Source organism: Rhynchophorus ferrugineus, unplaced genomic scaffold, assembly GCF_030347505.1.
Source record: "Rhynchophorus ferrugineus isolate W39M unplaced genomic scaffold, kcgeb_rfMv2 rfM9, whole genome shotgun sequence".
Lineage (NCBI taxonomy): Eukaryota > Metazoa > Arthropoda > Insecta > Coleoptera > Curculionidae > Rhynchophorus > Rhynchophorus ferrugineus.
The window spans coordinates 4978768-4998574 of NW_027472588.1; the positions used below are offsets into that span (position 1 = coordinate 4978768).

The 19807-nt window shown below is 32.4% G+C and overlaps 1 protein-coding gene across 3 annotated transcripts in view; it reads right to left on the reverse strand.

Annotated features, from left to right (window-relative positions):
- Window positions 1–19807, reverse strand: part of LOC143201942 (adenylate cyclase type 6) — a 294077-nt gene that overhangs the window by 11467 nt on the left and 262803 nt on the right. For all 3 annotated transcript variants that reach the window (XM_076413160.1, XM_076413158.1, XM_076413159.1), the window contains 6 exons: window positions 17989–18079; window positions 15896–16012; window positions 15708–15839; window positions 15470–15645; window positions 13095–13228; window positions 9495–9604 (listed from right to left, as the gene is read on the reverse strand). In XM_076413160.1, the coding sequence (XP_076269275.1) occupies window positions 9495–9604; window positions 13095–13228; window positions 15470–15645; window positions 15708–15839; window positions 15896–16012; window positions 17989–18079 (760 nt within the window). The remainder of the gene's footprint in view (window positions 1–9494; window positions 9605–13094; window positions 13229–15469; window positions 15646–15707; window positions 15840–15895; window positions 16013–17988; window positions 18080–19807) is intronic.

Below are 19807 nucleotides of genomic sequence, written 5' to 3' on the forward strand. Positions count from 1 at the left end.
GTTGTCAGACGTATGCAAAATTTTTGAAAGCAATAGTGTTATGAGGTTCCAACTCTAACCTATAAACTATTGTGGCTGTATAATTAACTCTAGTTTTTTGATGTACTATGGTGTTAAAATAAATTATATTTAATAACATTTTTGTTCAATTATTTGATTTAGATTAGAATTTTGTTGTATATCAAAGCCAAACTGAACCAAAACTCAGAGTTGATGCGGGAACATTGCGACGTTTTGGTGTCATAAATCTAAATGACGTATGTACAAAATAACTTTGGACAGACTATATATTACGTGTTACATATAGTTTATATAATCAAATGATCAATTGATTAGTTATAATGATTTCTTCAATTATGAAATAGATTCTAAAAAATACTATTTACCTTAAGAAACGAAACATAAAACACAAAAAACTAGATCATTTAAAACAGACCATAGACGTCTTTCCGAAATATGCTTTAATGAAACTCTATTATTGTTGCGAAACTTTAAGTGTAAATTTCCACTGAATACTTTATGGTAAAATCAGACGGCGTGGCCATCTTTGCAGGCATCCAGACTTCTTCGAACTTCGTTTGCATTTTAGCGAAGCCTTTAAATTAAATTCCTCTCTGGAAACTATCGGGAGTGGCGCGCGTTCGAGTGGGACTTCTTTCGAGCACCAGTTAAATTAAACGATTCTACATTATTCGAGTTATGTCATTAGTATCAATATTGGACGCCGGGTGGTAGTTTCCGACAATCGGTCTATAGATTTAAAAGCTCTCGAATGGTAATTAATTTGTAATATGTGCACATATATATAGTCTTTTCAAAGATTTTTTTAGTAATGCCTCATGGATATTTGTGAAGTCGAAACATTTCAATGTTGCTGCATCAAATGTGAATTTTAGTTCAGTTTGGCTTTGGCATACAACAAAATTATAATCTAAATAAAATAATTGAACACAAATGTTATCAAATATAATTTACTTTAACATTATAGTATTTCTGAAAACTATAGTTAATTATACAGCCATAATAATTTATAGGTAAGAGTTAAAACCTCTTAACACTATTGCATTATATAAATTTGCATACGTCTGGCAAACGGACGGCGGCAGGTTATTAGACGTACGCACAATTATTTAAAATATTAGTTATTATTATTACAAATTAACAAAAAAACGAATGAATGAATGAAATGAAAAAAGAATTGACTGAATGTTTGAAAATGCCGAAAGCAATAGATAGTCAGGGTCACAAATTGATTGCGGCTAAAGAAGTCCCTATAATTTTATTGAAAATGTGTTTTAGCGGGTTGCTGCAGCGCTAATTATTAGTGTGGGTCCTGTGAATAACATCACTTACATGAAGAATAATACGTTATATTCACCCAAAAAAAACCGTCTACATACAAAATGGGTGACGAATCTTGACCATCTTGATATTGGCCTTATTCGAGACCAAATATACGAAATGTATCGGAACACTAAGTACACAAACTATTTTATTGATATAAACATAATTTAATAAAATTATTTTAGAGAAAAATGTCTGTCTGGAAAGTATACATGAAAGAGTTAGGGACATGCTGCTTTTGAGGGATGTACGACATCCTTTCATACACTTTTACAGGGCATAGGATTTAAATGGTGAAAAGTTAACCCTCGGAGAGGACCTTCCATACACTGCCTTAAAATTAATTCAATTTTTAAATGCATAAAATAAGACCAAGGAAGATAAACTATTTGAATTTGTGTGTCTTGATGAAACTTGAATATTTTAAATTGGTTCATTGTGGAACTCTTGGAAAGATACTAACAAAAAAAGTGTAAAGACAACAAAAATTGATGGGAAAAGGTAAAAGTTATAATAGCATTCGATTAGGTTTTGTTGATCATTATATTTATTAATAATTAATTGCAGATATATTGCTGGTCGAGAAGGATATTCCATCAAAAACTGTTTGGATATGTGGAAGGAAGTATTGCCAACTATAACACCTTCGGTTTGGATGAACTCCATAAGATATACGGAGGTAAGTAATTGATAAATGGTGGAATCATGAACATGTTTTAGACAGATTAGAAATTAACAGTTTAGTGACTGAATTGGACAGTGAGTCGGAAAGTGAAAGTGACTGAAGGAAACTTTCAGGATATGTGATAATACTGGAAATTCACATAATTAATAGAATATAACTGTAGAAAATAGTATTGTAGGACGTGAAAGATTTGTGTGCACAGATATGCACATTAGGTTAAATTTTATGAGGAGAGAATGAATGCTAACTGTATGGTAAATGCATTAGACATAATTCAGTGAATTTTATGAAGATGGTGTACACAGATAGTAGTAGAAGAAATAATATATACAGTGATACCAAGATGATTTTACAAGTAAACACATCATCGAAGGTAACAAGAACGTAAGAAGTAAGAACGTAAACATAAGAAGGTAAATATGCTCTCGAATGAAAGTAAAATACGTTTCTCAGATATACAATTGTTAATTAGGTGGGTTAGACCTCCAGGGGGATACCACTATATAAAAAACGCGCCTGGAAACACTAACTCATGGGTAGTGTGGAAAAGAGTTCAATGTAAACAAAACAAATCTAACCTACAAACTACCTGTGTGTAAAACATGTAAAGACCAAATGAACTTTTTATGAAAACCAAATTTATTTATCTTTTCTTCAAAGTTATAGGCTATCAAAATGGTAGCGGGACTTTTGCGTAATATATCAAAAATATCAACGTTAAACGCAGCAATATTGCATTGTTTTAACGTCATAAATTACGATGACGTGAGTTCACTGGTACTTTGGATCGACTATAGATATATTTAAATGGCATTACGATTTCCCATTATTTTATGGTACCAAAATATAAAAGAACCACAACGAAACCATCAAGAGAAATCAAAGAAAAAGCGAAACATAATTCAATTAAAGGGCGATAAATTCCGTTCGGACCGTCTAATTCTTTTCGCGATTTGGCACGTAAAACATAATCCTCCGGGATTACATAAATTTGCCCCCTCCCTCCCCCGACCTTTTATACGCAATTTGGCCGTGGCATTATTCAAAAACGGTTGCCGTCGAGCCGGAAAAGATTTCTAATAAATTTTAAGGGGCCCCCGGCTTCACCTTTTAGGTGAGAAATGTTCGGGCTCTCTTTATTTATAAATAAGTTCGCCTTCGAACGATGAATTAAAGTCGTCCGGTGTTCGCTCGGTTTATTCCTTTTATCATCGTTAAGATAGATCGTAAGGGATTTTGTTTTATAACGGTCAAATAAATTATTACGGGTATGACTTCATTTTTGGAGATTTTCCTTCGAGTTTCGTGATTTCCCTTTTGTTTGTGTTGATTCTTGGGTCATTTGTGCCTTGGTTGCTCACAGTTTCTTGTCAACAAACAATTAATTACTAAATTACTTACTAAATTAACATATTAGTAATTAATTTTACTTTGGAAAGACCAACATTGTAAATAAACTTGTCCTACCGATATTGGACCACCTTTTTGGTACCTTCCGTGGTGTAAATTGCGTTTGGAGGTCTTTTATTTGTTTATTAATCAACTGATTCACTTTGAGCCAGGAAACATTACTCCACAAATATCTCCGGCCTTGACGCATGTGCATATGGAGCTCTATTTAATTTTAAACAGTGAATAATCTGAGTTTGGCGCATGCGTATATACAGCTTTATTTACTTACATTTTTTTAATTGTAATTATGAGATTTAATGTCGAAAATACATATTAAGCAGCTGAATTGTATAAGCGGGCAAGTAGGTTCAGGAGGTAAATAAAAATGGTAAAATTTTGGAAATAACACATTTTATTTTAAAAAATATTGAATAAAATGAATTAATAAAAATAATTTCTATATGCCTTTCTATTTTTATAAAAGCACAATATTTAAATTAATTTACCTATTTGAACAATTAACAAGAACTGCCAGAACAATATAAATAAACATTACAGGTCTACTTTTGTTAGCAAATTTAATTATTTCGTAGTATCACTGTTCTTAGATCTTAGCAAAATGCTATCTGATTTCTTCTATGATTCTCAGAATTTCACATTCTTCGACTTTCACTCTCAACAAAATTTCCACTATAAATGCAATTGATGCTGTTTGGATTTTATAACTTTTAAAAATTTAACTTTACGTTCGGCACTTACCCTTGTTCTTCTATATTTTAAAACCAATGTTTGTTAAACCACCAAGAATAACACAACAATTTAATTATTATTACTATAGAATTAATTTTGTTGTTTTAAATTGATCCACTGTATGGATCGACCCGAAAAGAATGTACCGCTATTAGAAAAGGAAGACAATATAGTTTATTCTTTTCTATGGTTTAATTTATGCAGGAAAATCCGGAGATATTTGTGAAGTAATTTATCCTTGGTTGCTCACAGCTGAAGATTTCAGCTAGACTTTTGGGTGAATTAACGAAACACTTTATTTTACTTAATTTATTTACACAAATTACAATAAAGTCAATCAAGTCGAACTTTAATTTGCGTCTTTCTATCTACCAGTCGCATCCAAGTACTTCCAACAATTTATTAACCGATTTTGCCTTAATCACTATTAACTGCTTGCGACCGAAACGATTTGGCATTTTAAAGTATGTGCATAACGTAGCTGTTTTTGTCGATACAAGTCTTATTTATGTTATAATTAGATATTGTGATGTTCTAAGTATATGTAAATCTAGGTTAGTATCATCTCATAAACTAAAAACATCGAGGTAAATAACACTGTTGATGAAATTTAAGGTTGGACTTCTCTTGCTTTGTTTATTGTGTACATGAGTCCTCAATAATTTTGTTCTTTTTTTCAGTTATTAAATAATATGGAAAGTTATGTTTAATATAATTTGATTGGTTTAGTTTTTCAACTCTATGTATACTCTAACAATACTAAACGATCATATATTGCCAAATATACAGAAAAAGTAGTTCGATGAGCTATACGTCATCAGGTTAAGGGTAATTGATACATATTTGGTTATGTGAATAATGTCATCGAGTTTTTACAGCCTGATGTGTAAATATATCGAGCAAAAGCAGAATAAATTAAGCAGACATCTAGATTGAAAATGAATGTTTATTATGTTAAAACAGTCTTAACACAGATTTTGTAATTTAGTTGCTGAAGTAGTACATTTGTATGGGGTCATATAAGTTTTTAAGTTTGCTTTGGTAGCTCTGTCAAATACATTTGCATCTGTATCTTAAAATTAATATGAATGAGCAAATATGGGAAACTTGATATCAATATTATTATTCTCACAGTTTCCAACTGGTGAATGTGTAATCATTGAGTACTCTCTAAGGGACAATTTATGTTATTTGCCTTTATTAATTCTTGTTAAGTTTTTCCTTTATCTTATCTTATCATCTCGTTGCCACTACAAATAGTGAACATATAAGATAAACAGTCAAAATAAAGTCGAAGCGCACCAAAAATTTTACACATATTAAATGAATTCGTTTTAAAAAACGTCATAATTATCTAATAGTAAATCACAATATGGCTTATTCCAGACAACGAATCATTCAATTAACAAACAAACCATAAATAAACGGACGCGGGGAATCTCACGCCTGAAAAATACAGATAGGGGTCGCGCAGCTACCGCATTAAAATTTATTAGGAATCTTTTTTCCCCCACGAATAAAAAGAATTTTTTCCCCCCGAACAAAGGCCATCGGTAAATTTTAAAGCCACCGCCTTCAGATCCGCGTAAACCGTTCTAACCTCGAACGTTTTACATGGCGTGAACGGAATCAAATACATCCAATAAAATTCGCGAGCGTTTTCGTTTAATCACCGTTATGTCTTTCCCAGGTGGTCTCGGGCTTCGAGAAGTCTTTAACTTTATTTACGGCCCCATTAACCATCACGAAAGTAATTCTGTTTTCATTGTGGCGATATAAGACGCGAGAGTGGCGAAATTTCGAACGAATTTTCGAGTTTTTAATTTAATGATGCGGGCGTCTTCATTTCGGGTGAGCTTAAGCCAAAAAGGGTTGTATCGGGTCATTTTATGTGCGTTACAAATTGCGACTGCTTTAATACGAGATCAAGAATTATAAATAATTGAAAAGTTCCCGGCCTACCATTATAAAACACAATTTTTTTGGCAAAATTGCTTTTTTTTATTCAACATAATTCCCTTGTAGGGTGATACAGTGATTATAGCGACCCTCCAACTTTTAGATACCATTTTTGTAGTACGATTTGTCCTTTGCTTCAAAATAGGCTTCAGTTTCGGCGATCACCTCTTCATTCTACGAAAATTTCTTCCCAGCGAGCATTATTTTGAGATCTGAGAACAGGAAATAGTTGATGGGGGCCAAATATGGAGAATACGGTAGATAAGGAAGCAATCTGGTGCCCAATTCATGGATTTTTGACGGTGCATTGTCTTGGTGACGGTGCGGACGTTTTTCGGCGATTTCGCCCTTCAAACGGTCTAATAACGCTATGTAATAGTTGTTGTTGATGGTCCTTCCTTTTTCAAGGCAGTGAATGCAAAATTCTTCCATGCGCATCCCAAAATACAGACGCCATAACCTTGCCAGCCGACTGTTGCATTTTCCCACGTTTTGGAGCGGGCTCATCGTATGCAGTCCATTCGGATGACTGTCGATTGGACTTCAGAGTGAAATGATGGTGCCGTGTTTTATCCATTGTCACATATCGACGCAAAAACGTATCTCTTGAGGATATCCAAGAATCGACCTATTTTTTGGTGCCATGAGAAGTGCTTCATGAAGCAGCAGTCGGGAAGATCAAGGTCTGGAGAATACGGCGGGTGGGATAGTATTTTCATTTTTATGTTTCCAAGTTTACTAGCTATGGCCTTCAAAATAACGTGCCAAATATTTGCTCATATAAACTTATATTTATTTGTAGTATTGTTGCTGTAGAATTCCGAGCTTTCATCCGCTTTTGGTTTCTAAAAAATCTTTAATGTGTTGATAAAGTTTCGGGTAGAATCTCATATGCCATCTTGAGGTTATGCTTTCTTGCTTGTTCCAACATCATTTATGAGAATGTTGGTTCTATGCCTATATTACGTTCAGAGATATAGAGTGCTCGCAGAGAATGTATTTATTTTTAAGGTATCCTTTTTATATATGAGCTGAAGAAGCTTGAAGACTTAAAATAAGACCAAATAGGAATTGAATTTTGCATATTAGACAGGCTACTTACTGTAATTAATTATTTGTAATTTATATAAGTCTTTCAGATCATTTGGCATAACCAATCGGAAATATGAAAATATGGATATTCAGCATTGAAAAAATGAAATATAGAAGTCATTATTTGGTAAGGAATATCTCTTTGGTTAACAGATGAGTACATTTTGTTTAATGATTTTCTGTTCTAGATCTTCATTGACAACTAATAAATGAAAGAAACAACGGTACAAAAATATAAGAAACGTATATTATTTATTGTTATTCAAGTTATTTTTAGTAAATAAATTTAAGAGTCTATGACACAGGATAAATATCCGTTCTATATAGACAGTTAAATAACGAAATTTCTTGAAGCTCCTGGGATATGAAGTAGACAAGATGACAGCCGAAAATTGCAAGAAAAGGGACACAGAAAAGTTTAGTAAGTATCATATAATCTGTAATACTTTTATAGGATTATAATTGGAGTTGGGCTTGATACATTGTTTCATTTCGTTTTCTTGTATGACACTCGAGTTTCGAATTTCGTATGATCTTGATATAATTCTAAATATAATTCCTAAATTCTTCTCTAATATATCTTGTCATTCGTTGTATATGTGTTTTTTTATCCCTGTCCTGTAAATGTTCTGAAAACTTAGTTTGGTAGTTGTTCAGCCAATATTAATGTGTTTTTTTAAGTGTTAACTCTGTATTTCATAGAACTTTACAGCTCGTATTATTTTAGTTTATAATATCTTTCTATTTTTCAGTAATACATTATTATTATTTACACAAACTACGTAAAAGTTGCAAGATGTGGTATTATTCAAGTTTTGAAGTAGTTTTAAGATTAATAGTCGGCTACTAGTATATAGTTAGCTACTAATATTGTTGAATTTATTTCATGAGGAAACAGAAACCATAATTTAGTCATTTGAATGATAAATAAATATATTTAATTTTATTATTTATATTAATTTAGTAGCACAATTATATAACGTCCATTATCTTCTTTAATGAAGTGGAGTTTCTCATTTAGTTCCTTTAGAGTACTTGTTTACTCTTTTACAGATTTTGTCAGATCTAAGATGTATTTATATCCTTTACTATTTTTATTATATCTTTACTTTCGATTATTTAGAATTTCGAAATTTTGAAGCCTGGGGAACAGAGAATATCCAAAAAATTATTCTTGGTTAAGGACTAATGGTAATTGATATGGCTATTTTTCAAAATTTTAGTAGTATTAATTTCTGATTTATTTCAGGTTTCATTAGTAAATGTATTTCTTAACAAAGCACTAACTATACATTGCAGGTAATAAATACGTTAATTTGTACATCAAGAGTTAAAATGAATGTTGCAAAGAATATTAACAATCAGCCTTTTGTATTCATTATTTTTGCAATAATTCTAAATATAATTCCTAAATTCTTCTTTAATATATCTTGTCATTCGTTGTATATGTGTTTTTTTATCCCTGTCCTGTGAATGTTCTGAAAACTTAGTTTGGTAGTTGTTCAGCCAATTTGCTTAGGTGGGAAATGATGCAATGAAAATATGTAACGCTTAAAATAAAACTTGCTACGTAATTTGCATTAGAGGGAATACATAGGATAAATAGAAGAAATTGTTAACAGAATATTTGTAAACATTTTTTGAATCTAAGTTTTAAAAAATCAGTAGTTCATTTAATGATTGTAAATATAATTCTTTAATATACATGCCAAAATGAAATATCAATTTTTATATTCTCCGTTTTAATTACAAACATGTGTTAATTTATTCATTATTCCATATCTATGTTTATAGCATAAAGTAAAGAAAGATAATATATACTTATATATAATGCCTTGAAGTTATTGCAGTTCTGACAATAATCTTAGGTATGATAATTTGTTATAATGTTCAATGGTGTAGAAATTTAAACTTTTCAATACTTTGTTGATTATTGCAACTTAATTGAAATTAGATTTAAATAAATGCCATTTCAAAAATGTTGTGTTAGATCTTCAGATAGTCTACATATTTTTTTTAATAAACAGATATTTATTATTTTGATTAATGTTGCTTATCAAATATGTTGAAAATACTGTGAAAACAAGTTTTCACTAGTATAATTTAAACTTTTTCGTTAATATTAGAATATGATCGTATAGATAGTACCATTTTTCTCTTAGAACCACTTTCTGCTGTAGAAAGTAATTTTAACCCAAGGGTTACTTTCGTCCTGTATATGTCAATACACCTCACAGAACCCACACAAAAATAATTAATAACTATAACTTACGTCATTATTCTTGTCCGTGTTCAGGAAATGTTCGGCCACGTGCACCGGCAGGATGTTGGCCAGCAGTTTCCTGTTGTAAGCCTCCAAGTGTTCCATGTCCTCTTTTTCCTCTGGAACAAAATCGAACGATGAACGTCGCTTCAGACCGAATCGGAGTCGTAAATTCGCCGAATGATTCGGTCGACGACTATTGATTTAAGCAAAACGATGTAAACTCGATAACGAGGTTTGCAGGATTGATTCGGCGAGGTCGCTTTATTACGGCTTCATTCGGTACGCATTGGGTAATTTGTAATTTCGAAGCTCGAGGGTGTCGTTAATTACGCGCCATTATTTCGATATAACAATAATTGGCGATTCATATCTGTCTTCAAAAGATAATTCTTAAAATTTAATATATTATGTGGGCTCTTGGAATACGTAATATTTCACAAAAGTAGCACAAAGTGTCTATACTACCACTATACCAAATTAGGGTAAAAACAAGCGTATTAGTGTAATCTACTAGATTTCTATAATAAATAATAAAAAAATTGTTTACATTATTATTTAAGCTGCCTGGAAATTAGTGGTATATTTTTTTCTTCATTAAATAACTTAAGAATGAAAAATTTTAAAAGAGGTATTGAAATTTTAAGGGACGCCCAAAAGAGGTTGTTACAGACGAAAACATTAAAACAGTCCACAAAATAATTTTGAATTACCGTAAATTGAAATTGAATGAAATAGCAATAGACACTCTAAAGATATCAACTGAACGTGTACATCATATCATTCACGAATATTTGGGTATGAGAAAGCTTTGTGCAAAGTGGGTGTCGCGCGAATTCACTTTTGAGCCAAAGCAACGACGGGTTGATGATTCGGAGTAGTGTTTGAAGATGATCAAGCGTAATAAACCCGAGTTTTTGCGTCGATATGTGACAATGGATGAAACATGGCTCATCATTTCACTCCGAAGTCCAATCAACAGTCATCTGAGTGGACTGCACACGCTGAACCCGCTCCAAAGCGTGGGAAAACGCAACAGTCGGCTGGCAAGGTTATGGCGTCTGAATTTTGGAATGAGCATGGAATAATTTTTATTGACTGCCTTGCAAAAGGAAGAACCATCAACAGCGACTATTACATAGCATTTTTGGACCGATTGAAGGACGAAATCGCCGAAGAACAGCCGCATTTGAAGTAAAAGAAAATGCTGATTCTCCAAGACAATGCACTGTATCACAAGTCAGTGAAAATGATGGCAAATACATGAATTAGGCTTTTAATTACTTCCTCATCCACCGTATTCTACATATCTACCCCCAGCGACTATTTACAGTTCCCAAATCTCAAAAGAATGCTCGCTGGGAAGAAATTTTCGTCGAACGTAGAGGTGATGGCCGAAACTGAAGCCTATTTTGAAGCAAAGGACAAATCGTACTACAAAAATGGTATCCAAAAGTTGGAGGGTTGCTATAATTATTGTATCATCCCTGAAGAGAATTATGTTGAATAAAGAAACTAATTTTGCTAAAAAATGTATCCATAATATCCATATTGAAGTAACATCATCGATATATCCAATTCCATATATTCACATATTATTGCATTATTTTCTTTGTAGTCAATTTTTTCACACCACCTCTCTCTACGGTACTTTCTATGTTTGAATTCTTCTTTTGTAAATTTATGTTTCTTATTTTAACAGCATTAATCTATTCTGTATACTCCAAATATGTACAATATTGTCTGTACAGTCCTGCATGTTTACTTATATACTCTTATCAAATATAGATGCTTATATATTAAATGCTTTTTCAAAATTACCTTGAACAATGATAATATTGGTATTTGGTTTACATTCTCTGCGATTATGTGAACTTTGTAAATTATCACATCATTATGTTCTTGAAATAATTGTCCCCTTTTTCGTGGAAATAGAAACATTTTGTGTTCTCATTGGTTACATATCTGTTGTATAAATAATTGTTCTGGACGTAAACAAACATTGGGTCTAGTTTAGACGATCTTTCAAGTTATCACTCTAACCCGTCATAACTTCATACTTGCAACTTCATACCAGACGACTTGAATGCCTAAATATTGCCATTTGAATATATTTATATGTGTTAACATTATAGATATTTAATATTTAATACCCAGTCTGGATATTTGCAAGATAATGCCTCTGGTTTTTAATATATTCTTAATTATAGATTTACAAAACTATTAAACAGTGACGTAACATTCATATATAACAAATTAAAAATAAGCAAAACTATAACCAATATCAAGTGATATATAATAAATATAACCCGATGAACACTTTTAAATTGCGCATGTGTAAAACGTACCAATGATATGCTACATCTTGTTTGTTTCACTATAATCTCATTATAATTACGTCTAATCTGATAGGATGGACCTTTAGTTTGACAAGGCAATCGCCGTAACTTTGAAACAGTTCGAATAAGGAAGCGTGCTCTAGCATACAAATGGTTTAGCCTGGTGCCGTGGATAATCCACCGAGACAAAAGTACATTTCGGACGATTTTTGTCTGGAATTGTCTTGAAGAACGAGCATTTTTTCCAGTTATTTTAGCACGCAAAAATAAATCAGTCTCCGGTTTCGTGTTTACATTTCGATGTTGTTTTACGAAATTAGCTGAGAAACTCGCGTAAGTACTGGTTAAGTATTTGTTTTATGATTTAATTTTATGGACTTACCCAGACTTTCTCTATTTTGAATATTAGGTGTTTTTTTTTCATTGTAGCGATAAATTCGGGGTTATGTAACGTACCTTAGTTTCTTCTTCTCTTATTCTTGTTTTAACGGGTATGTCACTTACGACTATTATATACTTTCTACTACCTATACTTTCTATACTTTTTAGTGTGGACAGGATTGCTTATCTTTTTGTCCGTGTTGAATGATGCCTCGTTATTTTGCTTTCTAAGGGTTCTACTGATTTTTTCTGTGATGCCTCTTATGTATGGCATGCAGTTTTTTCTTTTTCTTGATAGTTTATTCTTCTTTTCTTCTTGTTTTAATGGGCGTGGTCTTTATGACCATTTTATTTGTTGATGTGTGTAAGGGTTCTTACGTAGGGTTTGTTTTATTGCTTCTATTTCTTTTTGTATGTTTTATAAATACCACCTCAGAATATAGTATCTGTGGAGGCATCATATCATGTCATATTTTGTCGTTGGTTACATATTTTAACTGGCAGTATTGATGCTTTAAAGAATTACAAGTTGATATTGAATGCTTAGTACCAAGTTTTCTTTACAATTTTGACTATAAGCAGTTTTAATATTTAATTTCGGTTATTCTGCTGGAAATTTTATACCGAACAAGCTAGTTATAGTTTAAAACTACTGGCAAGTTCGTAAAACTAGTTAATATGATTATTATCGCTGTTGATACATAAGTTTAGGAGTGTTTTATGTCAAAGGGTAAGTTAAATTACCTCGGGATGGCGCGTCTGCAGCCGACTACTTCTTTCCGAAATTTCATTACGAACTTGGACGTGTTTTAATGTCGGTAGTGTGAGTAATTTCGTAGCCGTGCCGTTGTTAATTGTTATCTCGCTTTTAGCGTTGAAGTTGCTTTACCTGTGGCTTGCAATTTCCATACGAAGTCCAGTCGGTAAGTGGCTTCGGTCTGCTGGCCATGGAGGATGAGAGCGATCACGAATCCGGCGAGGATGACGATGTTCATGTAGTGCTGGGTTAAAGTATCTGCATCACTGAAATCAATTGAAAACATATTATTAACATCATTTTAAACACATCTTCCTGATTCTTTCGATGCATTTTGCGCTAATAAGTATTTTTTACATTTTTATTGTTTTATTTTGTTACTTTCTTATTGTTTGGTTGTCGAGAATGGTATAATTTTTTTTTTTTTGTAAAAGATAAAAGTCATCGCCTATCAATAACCTAATCAATCTATAGTCAACACTTGGAGGGCATGAAAGCATGAAATAATTACTAAATCACAGCAATATAGCTACTGGACAACACGCGGGAAATAAAAAGATTGAACAACTTTAAGTAACAAGCTTAAGTAATCCATTTCTATTTTCATTTGGAAAATATATACCGATATATTTATTACGTACTCGTCTTGCTTGTGAATTAATCGAAATATAACATAACAGTAGTAATGTGTAGTCTATTCAAAGTTTATTTGTACATACGTCATCAAGATGTTTAACGTATTGCCTGTCACAATTTGTAATATCGTTTTAGAATCAGACAATATTTTCTTTCTCATTTTATTCTAATTAAAAGAGGCACAATGCCTGAATGTCTGATTAGTTCGAACACGTAAATGACTAAGCCTGTCAAAGTCATCCGGTTGTCAGACGTATGCAAAATTCTTGAAAACAATAGTGATAAGAGGTTATAACTCTTACCTATAAACTATCGTGGCTTTGTATAATTAACTGGAGTTTTTAGTTGTACGATAATGTTAAAATAAATTATATTTGATAATAACATTTTTGCACAATTATTTTATTTAGATTAAAATTTTGTTGTATGTCAAAGCCAAACTGAACCAATAATAATAAAAAATTACATTAGTTGATGTTGATGTTGTCAGAATCAGATTTTGTGTTTTTCCTTCACAGGGCTATTATTCTATTCGTTTGTTAGGGAATTTTGTACACTACTAACTCCTGAGATTGACTTTGGCTTTCGGGATTGGTTGCATTGCTTAAATCTCTTTGTTGAATATCTCAATATGGTGCTTTCAAAGGATTCTTAGTTTTTCATAATGGTTTCTTCTCCTATTCTTCTTGTTTTAACAGGGTATTTGTAGTCATTTATTTGTTTCTGCGTCTAACGACTCTGAAGCACAGTTTCCTCTCTTGTTTCTTTTTCTTTTTGCTTGTTTTGTGAATGTTAAGTCAACATACAGTACCAGTGGAAGCATCATCACAAAATAAAGTCAGATCATAAAGCTGTTATATTTTGAGTTCATTCAAATAACTTGAATCAAATTAATTATCAAGAAAAGAACACTGGCTGGCGTTGGATTGGCAATCGTTGCGCAGTTACGTAAGTGCAGTTCGAGCAAAAGTAACGCAGTTCAATATTTATGGTCACAAAAGGTGGATTGAAGGTCTCATGGAAGTTTGGGTATAAACAGAGCCATTTCGAAGATCTTCAAAGGTAAACTGGCGGGTACAGGCGATACTCAAACATAATTTTATTAGAACTATAAGGTGTCCAGACGGAATAACGATCTCGTACATCCCTATGGCTGTTTCTTTAGGAGGGATGTGTTATGTAATCGTGTAATTGTGATTATTCAGCCATCTGGTTTTCTAACTACCATTCTACTACTTACCATATCGAAAACTATCACCTTCAAAAACATCGTACAGTATATTTTTCAAGCCAAAAGAGCCTTTATTATCTTATTCAATCCAGCCCAACGACGATCCTTCTACGTCACAACGACCATGCCCATTAATAATCATTCGATATCCTTCTACCTGTTTTAATCGAAATCAAATCTCATGGCGGTCAATCAGCGAACAATCGGTTTCTAATTGTTCCGACCAAATATCCCGACACCTGGCCGACGAACGCCGAAGGATGCGCGAGTGCATACCGGAAGAGGAATGCAATTCCGTCTGTCTAAACTAATTAGAGGAGACCGAAGCGATATTGGAAGTTTGCTCAGCTGCACGGGGGTCGTTCGCGAATTTCCGCCGCGCGAAATTATATCGGAAAGGCGCATCATTAAATCCGCTTGAAAATTAATATTTTCGGCGTCATTCATCTCGGCATGGATATAGATATTTGTGACGTCGAAATATTGAATTGTTGCCGAATTAACTTTGAGTTTTAACTTACTTTGAAAAACAATAAAAAATATATTCGCAGCTTAACTATTTGTTTTTTTAATAAATAGTGACCCTCGTAGCTGGTGGATGATGGCGTCTACCAAATGACTTTCCCAACCCTCACCTTACCTCAATTTTGATAAACAGGTGGTTTGGAAGATACCACTGGTTTCTTTAACGTATATCGAATAGATCGATAGGAATCCTGCCAAACCAGCTAGGAGGATGATGGTCTTCAGCAAGGAAATCAGTATCTGGTACACGGCGCAGGCTATCATTGAGATCAGTACTAAAAGTAGGATATTCTGAAACATATTTCGATGATAACGGTGGATTTCGACGCCCTGATCATCAAAATCCTACTTACGTCAACTAAATAATACGGTTTACAGTTTTGGTCCAAAATATTGATCATCTCCATTTGATCGATGAATGATTCAGTACAGTTGTGCTCCAACGTTGTCGTGTTCAAGCACTGCAGCTCGTTGGTTAAACCAAACTGGAGAAATCCGGTTTAGTTGGATGGTGAATTCGATGGAGAAATGTTGTACTTACCGACTGCAACATGGCCAATATATAAATGCAAGTCGACATCAGGAAACAGAATATTTGAGCTATATTCCGATTTTTGTGTATCAGCCTTGATATAGTGAACATTCTTTTCTGAAAATGCTAAAAGAATCAATGTTAGATATATGGTAAACTTGTTTGGTAGTTTTAATATATATTTTTTGAACTCTCGAATTCAATATCTTGTGTTATATATATATTTCTAAACAACTTAATACATATTTTAGCAACGATAATTATTTTTTAGTTAGAAGAACAATTATCTGCAATTTTAGATGTCTTAATTAGTGTATAGCATTCTTTCTTTCAATGAATGTACCCGTAATTTACGAAGAGCTAAAATATCTATATAATATATGATAATACTTTTCCTTCAGCTCAATCCAAAACATTGTTAAAAACTGATATACCTTGCACGCCAGTCACTACACTTCTAACTTGTTCTCAAATATTATCATCATCCTGTTGATATGTTCCTTCTTGTTGTCATTCGTCTGATTACCTTTGTTTCATAAATTAATAGCAGCTGGAGTGTAAGCAATGATGGATTCCCATTTTTAATTAACCCAACGACGCACTGACAAGGAATGCATTCGATCGTAATTCTTCACTAATCACACTTAAGGGAATATCGTAATCCCATTATTGGTACAAAAAAGATTGTTCCAAAATTTTGAAATAGTTGCTTTATTCACAACTAATAACAGCTCATTAATAGCTTAGTCTCTTAGTCTCATAGTTTCACGTGTGTCGAAGTCTTAAGTATGTTTTTGTCAGTGATATAGATTGGTATGTTTTTATGTGAGACTAATGGAGTTACGTTTAGTAGCAGATGTGTGACAAAACTTGATCCATTGTAGTTTCTTAGTAGCTGTTCTGAGGATTATTATCTAACAGTAACAATGCTTTTATTGGTAGGTTCTGTTGGTACTGGTATATGTTGGTTTATATTGGTAAATACTAGAAAATATTTTACCTAGAAATTAAATACGCATGTATCTTTAAATTATGAATAGAATATTTGGGAATATACTGTTTATGATGCACACGGTTTTTGAACGTGAACATAATCAACAGGAATATTAAGGTCTTTAAAAAAGTGCGGATTTTTTGGCTTTTCCTGTTATCATTAGCTTTAATTTGTGTGCACTATTAGCATTAGTACATGCTAGAAACGTTATTCGATTTCTTTTCTGTTCGTACTAGGTTTTTGAAATGATGCAGCACAAGTTTATTTCTGGGAACATTTTCTAGTAAAACCCACATTCATCGGAGTTTGAGTTTAATTTGTTTCCATTATTTAATCATTTTCCTAAATTTTTCGTTGAATGATTGTATTAATTCTGTTTATTTCGATAATTTCTCATCAAATATAAACAGCAGGCGAATACCATACAATATCTTGTTGAATCGTTATAGCTAGCCATCGTTAGTTACGAAATTCTTAGTCTCTTTCAGGTTTTGTTTAACAGTTTAGCCTTTTATTTATATATTTTACATCACTAGTTGGGACATGATTTTTGGAACCCATTTATAAACGGAGCGTTATATATTGTGGTTATTTTATTATTGTAATTAATTGGTCTATTAATGAGTTGAATGAAGAGTTGCCTGTGTTATTCGTTTCTTTTTGGCACATTCTTGATGTATATATTATTATCTCTATGTAAACCTTTGCTAGAACGTCCGATATTCAACCTTTTGGCGCTGAATATTATAAAATGATGAAACGGAGTTAGACCTGTATATTTACAACTTTTATGACACTTTTAAGAGGTGTTTAACAAGAATAGACGATAGATATCGAGAGATCCTTGAAATGTAACCGCTGGGACGCCATAAAAGTTTTATTTTCGCCCCTTTTTTTTTAATACTATTACCCAACCTGTACGGTCCCCTAAATCATAAAAATTTTACTAAAATACGAGAATATGATTTTACGACTATTATATACTGTAAATTTCTTCCCCCGTCACAAGAATATTAAACCCTCAACATCGAATAATTTTTTGGCGAGTAAACAGTAAGCATACTTAATACACGTTGCAATACCTTCGAAATTAAGTTTTATTACTTACCCTGGCGTTCACGTTATCTAAGTAGACTATAACTGGGAGTAGAATAAGGAATAACACCACGGGGACCGAGCAGAACAAAGCCATGTCGTTGCTGCAAAAAAAGTTAAATTTAATTTTAAGTAAAAGTACGAAGTTTTACGATTTTGTTTGGAATTATTATTTCGTTAAGTTTAATTCCATTCAGATACATTATATCATGTAATAGGTTTTTCAGAGAGAGATGGAGAGAGCAAGAAAGATAATTAGAGAGAAATTTTGTTTAAGCAATAACTAACAGGACAATTGAAAAGAAATTGAAAATTGAAAAGATAATATCAAATTGTATTGCCTTTGAAAAGTGTGCTTATTAAAGTAGCGTAAATTTTTTATGGTGTTAATTTATTTAAAGACATATGTTTTGCCTAAGTATTCAAATTAATATATTGTGGTATCAGGCTACTTAATAGAGGTATTTTGGATTTATGTGTTAGTTCAAAGAAATTAGAAATCATGGTGTTAAAAATATACATGTAAAAAAATCAACAATTATCTAAAAAATAAGTTATGTGAATTGTTCGTTTATAATCTGTTATGTCTAACTCTGGGCCAAGATGAGCTAAAATTTATAAGGACAAGGCAATATCTAATGTCAATATCAAATCTAACTTAGTAACTTCGTCAAGATTGTCCTGGATTCTTCTCTGTTAATAATAGTACAGTAGTTTTACACATATTTTTAAAAAAATATATATTTTAAACCTTTTCGTTGTATAATACGTAATGGTGTTTAGAATAACATGTTACAATTATTGCGTTAAAAATATGAACGATAAGTTTATGACATATTTTTGGTTAAATAAGTTATTGGAATTATAACAGTGAATGATGACGAATTAGTTTTCAATAAAATAAAGTAAAAAGATAGAACTCTAATATATTCTATTAAATTAAAGGCACAAAAGAAAAGTGAAATGCAGTAAAATTATTTTTCCTACATTTGTAGTTATATATGAATGTAAATCTAAACCTGTATATGTTTATATAATACATGAACTGGACACGTCTACATTCCGGGCCTAACACATAGATGACGCTAGTTATATTGCATTCACAGCCTTTTCAGTTAGTAAGAGTGACACTACTTTTATTATTTTCAAAACAATAAATGAAAAACAATTTCGTGTGTTATTATTACACTGCTACTTGTTGGGAAAAAGTATAGATTTGAAAAGTGTTACAAGGACTCCGCTCCATCGGAAACAACAATAAACCGTTCGTTTTCTGACTTGAAACGTGGTCGTAGAGACACCGATGCGGCGGTAACACCAGAAACCATTAAAAAATCGACAAAATCATTATGAATGATCGAAAAGTGAAGTTGCGTGAGTTAGCTAACATTGTGAAGGTATAAAAAGAACGTGTTGGTTTTATATTGCCTGAGCATTTGAATATGAGAAAGCTCTGTTCAAAGTGGGTGCCGCGTCTACTAGACTCTTGACCGAAAACAAGAACGTGTTGATGATTCTGAGCAGTGTTTGGCCTTTTTTAAACCTAAAAAACCGGACTTTTTACGCCGATATGAGAATAATAGATGAAACATGGATGCACCACTTCACTCTGGACCAGAAACGTTCGTCATCTGGGTGGACAGCAACTGGTGTGGCTCTTGATGGATATTACATTGATGAATAAAGTCAATTTTGAACAAAAAAAAACATGTTTTCCTTGTTACGCCCGATACTTTTTAGCCTAAATGTTATATTGTTTCTATATATACCCTTTAGGTTCTTATTAAATTTTAATTAACACATTTGTTCTTAGTTATTAAATTTGGTTTTCT